Genomic DNA, 6,364 nt, shown 5'->3' with positions numbered 1-6,364 from the left:
GCTCAATTATTATACGAGCATGTCATTAATGGTAAACTGAAAATCGTATACTATTAAATATGATTTGTTAAAATCAAAGAGTTTCAAATGTAAAAATGGTAAAGAAAAAATATACCGAAGTATGTATTAGAAAAATAACTATTCACATCAAGTGTTTGCATCAAATTATACCAATTTATTATAGTTAATCGACAAACTAATGTGATATATTTGCTCAGGTCACACTCATCTTCACAAAGAACATGTGCCTCAAGAATATAAACCAAAAATACAGTTAATTCTACCGTTACAAAAATAACACAAACAAAATCTTTATAGCATCGGAAGAAACAATGTAACTCACTGATTAGCAAAGTAATATTCTGGGAATAAGTGCTTTCCATCACATTGGACATGCACCTATGCCAAAAAATATTTTTTGACCATTCCTCTTCCTTATGACCTTTTGCATAATTATCAAACACAACATCTTTTGATTTGATAAATTAATTTAAATATAGGGGACGTGTGGTGGGGGGGTGGGGGGTGGGGGGAAGACAAAGTTCTTGAATGGGAAGAAACAGCTCACACAACAAAGATACTACACCAGAAAGAAAAATCACTATAAATACTTTCCAAGTTAGGTAACAGACGATTTGGGGTCTGATAAAATCGAGGTTTAATTACAAAAAAGCAGACAAAATCAAAACTTTAGCAAATTTCAAGACTTTCTTTGAACTGAAGGAAAGAGTATCTGTAAAATATGGCAGCTGATGTGGCGTGTTGTGGAACAAAATTTTCTCTGTATATTTTAGCAGTGATAGGATTGGTGTTGTTTGCTGGTTTAATGGCAGGTCTTACACTTGGTCTTATGTCTCTTGGACTTGTCGACCTTGAAGTTCTTAGCAAATCTGGCCGTCCCCAAGATCGTCTTCATGCCTGTAAATTTACTCTTTTTCTCTCTATATATATTTATTATGAAGAATATGTTAAAAAGTTTGCTGATTTGGGCTTTTATAAGAAAGTGCTAAAGTTTGCTGATTTGGGTTTTTATTTATCTATTTGTCAGCTATATTGATGGTCAGTAGTTTTGATTGGCTAATCTTTACCTGCTACCTTTGTAACTTTGTTATAAAGTTGTGAACTTTTCTATATGATCAATTCTTAGAGCTCTCTTTTCTCTTACTAATAATTTTATGCTGTATTCAAGCTTCTTCTTTCTTTTTTCTTTTTTTTTTTCCTTCTTGTTTCAATCGTTCAGCTGGGTAAGTTAAGGTATAGAATTGGCTATCCCAGAACTAATTGTTCCTAAAGAAAGTGAAAAAAGGTTGAATCTTGAGTTAAGCAAGGCGTCTATAAATCACGAGTTAGTAAAAGAGAGTGAAACAGCATCTCTGCCTTTAGAAGGTAGGGGTAAGGTCGCGTACACATTACATTCCCCAGACCCCCTACCTGTTGGAATACACCAGTTTGTTGTTGTTGTTAGTAAAAGAGAGTAAATTTGGACTAAGAAACTGAATGAATTATCTAGCAGTAACCTTGATGTGGTAACCTTTGTTGGTAAGGCAAACCGTAAAGTAAGGAAATTATGTGTCGACTATGTACCTGAACGAAGGTAATTGAATATTTGAAAGAGTAGGAGAAGGAGGCACATGCTTCTTGTAATACCTGGAATGGACAAAAAAGAAAGCTAAGCTACTTCTTGTATCATGATTCTATAATTCAAGCAATAAATCGCCTATATCAAAATATGGCTTGCACTGGGATAAATTAGGAGAGAAGCAGTTTTATATTCTCACAACAAGAGTTGTATGTATGTCTGCTTGAATCGGCTTTTTTAAAGTTCTTTCTTTCTTTGACAGCTAAAATACTTCCTGTGGTAAAAAATCAACACCTTTTGCTTTGCACACTCTTGATCGGCAACTCTTTAGCAATGGAGGTTTGTGTAACATTACTTATTTGGCTGTAGTTCTCCTTTTATTACCCGTGCTGACTTAATTTATTGCTTTTCTCCTTTCACTTTGTAGTCTCTTCCTATATTCTTGGACAAGCTTGTACCTTCATGGGCAGCAATACTGGTGTCTGTGACATTGATTCTCATGTTCGGAGAGGTGGTCTATTCTATTCAGCAACTTAATCTTTCAGCGTGTTAGCTATGGCCTTTGCTCGTCTCGTGTTCTGTAACTAGGCGTCGTTGCTTTTACAATTGCAGATAATTCCTCAAGCAATCTGTACTCGCTATGGATTGACAGTTGGAGCCACAGTAGCACCCTTTGTTCAACTTCTTCTCTGGTTATTCTTTCCCATTGCTTATCCAATTAGTAAGGTATAAAGCGCAATCACATCCTATAACTGACTCAATTAGAGCTGTTACGTTTCCATGTCACTTATAAATGCTTCACCAGCCGAATGTTTTGATTGCTGCTGTGTACTCATGATACGGGTTAAATGACAGGGTTTAAGAAATAAAACTTCATCAATCATTGATACAGTAAAATTATCTCCAGCCATTAGATGATCTGGACTCGCATACGCGATGGCAATTAAGTGTATGAGTTGTTCCTTTTCTGCAGCTTTTGGAATAAAATGGAAAGAATGCAACATAAAGTTGAAGAGAGGAGTACATACATTTGCTATTCTGCTATAATTGGTTATAGTAATAATATCAATAAGTCCAACCCCCCTCTCTCTCTCTATCTCTTTTTAATCTTTACCATAAAAGAGAAACTTCTCATGCTAATACGGACAGTTAGCTTTAGAATAAAAGAAACCAACTCCAGAATCTCATGCAGCAAACTGAGAAAATTTCTTCCATGCTGCTTTCTCTAGTTTAGGTTCTTATAGCTTCATCCTTGGTTTTGTTTCTAGGTCTTGGATTGGATGTTAGGTAAGGGGCACGCTGCCCTTCTGCGAAGAGCTGAGCTAAAAACATTTATGGATTTCCATGGCAATGAGGTAATCTTTGTCTCTAGTTCTCAGTTTTTGGTGCTCAAATAAGCAGCTGTAAAAATACTTTAAAACATGCAATATTATATGAATGAACGTTGTTGCTTATACGAACAAGTTCATCTCACCAAGATTAGGTGCTAGAGCTGAACCCGCTTTTTCAGATTCTCTTTGTCCTTTTATTTTATGCCTCAGCTTCATTGCTTCTTATTGCTATGACAGGCCGGAAAAGGAGGAGATTTGACACATGATGAAACAACAATAATTGCTGGAGCACTTGAGTTGACAGAAAAAACTGCAAAAGATGCAATGACTCCAATATCAAAGGCTTTTTCTCTTGATCTGGATGGAACACTTAACTTGTGGGGTTTATAACTTGCTGTTAAATCTGATTTCATGCTTTCACAGTCATGTTATGTTCTAACCCCCCCCCCCCCCCCCCTCCTATTATCTCATGCAGGGAAACACTAAATGCTATCATGACAATGGGGCATAGTAGAGTTCCTGTTTACTACAGAAAGCCGACAAATATTATTGGACTAATTTTGGTAATTATGTCTTTCCCATGCAGAACTCAATTTTTACCTTGTGCATCACTTATTGAGTTGAAGTTTAATTCTCAAGATCATTTATCAAGAGTTCTTAGTTCTTTTTCTGCGTTACTTTTGCACAAGTGTGTGGGTCGGTAACTAACTGATATTGTGCTTGCTCTTTGTACCCGTCTTCAAATATTTCATGGGCAGGTTAAGAATCTTTTGGCAGTTCACCCAGGAGAAACAGTTCCTCTGAGGAAAATGATGATAAGAAAAATCCCAAGGCAAGGATAAGTGCAGCAATTCTACAGTTTCCTCAATGTATATGTTTATAATCAATCACTCCAGCTATTAATCAAAACAATACTTATCCATTTCAAAGGAAATGGGAGACACTCAGAAAAAAGTAAAGCCAAATTAAACAATGCTTTCTGATATATAGTTGCATCTACGTTTTCTGAAGAGCATTAATGTCCCTTGGTTTCTTCCTTATATAACCTTATACTTTTGATGGTTTACATCCTTGTTGCTTCAGTTGCAATGGTTATACTTCTTGTAGTCTTTAAGTTGTCCAGCTCTGATGGTCTGATATAATCATGTAATTCGTTCGTCCAAATACAATAATTTGAAGCTTACTGAAATAAACTGACTGAGGGTGACGTGGGTTAGCAATTTGTTTAGCAGAACTCCGCGATGGCCCTTGCACTTGTAGAATTTACCTGCATGTAGCCAGAGTAGGGGAAGCAGTTGATCGTCGTCGTATATAGTTCATGCGTCTTGGTTTTATACTTAAAAATGTTAAGCTTTCTTTTACAATTTATTGTTAAATTCTATCGGACTTCGTTATAGCCTACTGACTGATCCAATTGTCCTACTGTGCTTTCTCTACACAAGAAAACTTTCCCTAGCTATCCTGTACTGAATTTCTAAGGTTCTGATTATACAAAGTGTTTCCTAGATCAATCCACAACCTTTTCATAGATCTGCAGTTTGGATTCTGCAAACTGTAATATGAGTTCATATTTGTGGAGGGAAAAATTTACAGCTCAAGCAGATAATATTTAGCATGCTATGTTTATTCTTAAGCTAAGTGCGCAGCATTGGTATTTTCAGGGTATCTGAAAACATGCCTCTGTATGATATTCTGAATGAGTTTCAGAAGGGTCATAGCCACATCGCTGTTGTATATAAAGATCTGAATGAGACGAAAGATACGCCAGTCAATGATAAAGGTATGAAAACTTGAACAAGTCTTGGTTCTACCATGTAGCTACTTATCCTAGTTTTTCTGTTAAATATCCCATTAAATTGCTGATGTTGATTTGACTCACTTCAAATGCTGTATATGAACTGATATCCTGTCATGTTTCATCTGATTGCAGATGCTGATAATGCAGCATCAAAATATAACTTGCATGATACTAAGACTGCAATTCCTAAGGCTGACGATGACCAAGTCACAAAGAAATCTCCTCCCCCTACTCCTGCTTTCAAGAAGAGACACAGAGGTTGCTCATTTTGTATCTTGGATTTGGAAAACACTCCAATCCCTGAGATCCCTCCCAATCAAGAAGTTGTTGGTGTTATTACCATGGAAGATGTCATTGAGGAGCTTCTTCAGGTGCACAAGATTCTGACTTTCATTAGTAATTTTGTCCTTTTCATGCTATTGTATTCATCGGTTCACCCCCAGAGACGTGACCTTGTGAATGTTTTCTCCAAAGTATCGCACTTCACATCTGAACTTTATCACATGGTTTTGCACTTCCACAAGATCTATAGATTCTGGCACAACCTATGTCTCATTTCGACTGATTTCTCTAATTTTATTTATTATGCCAGGAAGAGATATTGGATGAAACTGACGAATATGTCAACATTCACAACAGGTTTGATCTGGCAGTGCCAGCTTCATACTCTTCCATTCTATTTCGAGCCACCATTTACTTGTACATCACTTGTTATCAACTTACTCTTTGCAGGATAAAGGTGAACATGAATTCTTCACTAGATTTTTCGGAGCAGAATTCCACAACTCAGCTGTTAGAGACCCTCTGATTGTTCAATCACTATCTCTCAATAGCTACCTCAAGTATAGCAACATGTTACATGTATAGTTTCCAATGTAAACTTGTTAAGAAAAATCTACTATAGCAGTTCCTTATTCCTGTATTTTTGTATGATTATTTTAACTTAGATTAGATTGGTCCTATAGAGCGCGAATGCAGAGGTAGATAGTATAGTCCTATACAGAGGAATAGGCTGCCAATTCAACAAGAAATTTGGTTTGGATTGTAATGCAATGTACTGCTAGAGTTTTGAGACATACAGAGTTCAATATTACTGAGAACCTAATCAGTTTCCATGTGTGTGTCATTTGATGAACTTTTTAAGAAGTTAAATTCCTCACGATATCATTAGGCGCTTGTTTACAATTATGTTATACTTTATGATCCAATACTTATTAATTTGCACTAAGAAGAGATGCTTTTGAAATGGAGCTTTGGCGTAACTGGTAAAGTTGCTGCCACGTGACCGGGAGGTACGAGTTCGAGCCGTGGAAAAAGTGCAGGGTAAGGGTGCGTACAATATCTAAAGTTGGTTTGTGTCGTTTCTATCTACTATATCTAAAATAATCAAGTTGTTAATGACTTCTCGTTTTTCCATTAATGTGATTAAATGTTTTGAATGATTTCATATAAAGGGAAAGTCTTGCCAAAATACATTAGTTAGACATAGTGACAAATGCCTACCTATATATCCAAAAGAAGAAAAAGAAGAAAGTGGTAAATGCCTACCTCTTGTATCTCTATCCTTATAAAAGCTTGTTATCATTTTTTTTTTATTTAAATTAGTAGTCGTACCCGCGCGATGCGCGGTCAGTATTAAAAAATATTAATTAAATT

At 36.1% G+C, this 6,364-nt stretch overlaps 1 protein-coding gene across 1 annotated transcript; it reads left to right on the top strand.

Annotated features, from left to right (window-relative positions):
* On the top strand, positions 533-5,870 carry LOC109224892 (DUF21 domain-containing protein At1g47330). Its single transcript, XM_019389458.1, has 12 exons — positions 533-920; positions 1,842-1,918; positions 2,007-2,090; positions 2,192-2,305; positions 2,848-2,934; positions 3,148-3,287; positions 3,386-3,473; positions 3,669-3,742; positions 4,572-4,690; positions 4,841-5,079; positions 5,301-5,347; positions 5,441-5,870. The coding sequence occupies exons 1-12, from the start codon at positions 743-745 to the stop codon at positions 5,514-5,516; spliced, it is 1,323 nt and encodes a 440-aa protein (XP_019245003.1). The 5' UTR covers positions 533-742; the 3' UTR covers positions 5,517-5,870.

This window comes from Nicotiana attenuata, chromosome 4 (genome assembly GCF_001879085.1).
Source record: "Nicotiana attenuata strain UT chromosome 4, NIATTr2, whole genome shotgun sequence".
Lineage (NCBI taxonomy): Eukaryota > Viridiplantae > Streptophyta > Magnoliopsida > Solanales > Solanaceae > Nicotiana > Nicotiana attenuata.
This window is presented reverse-complemented; position numbering and strand designations above follow the sequence as displayed.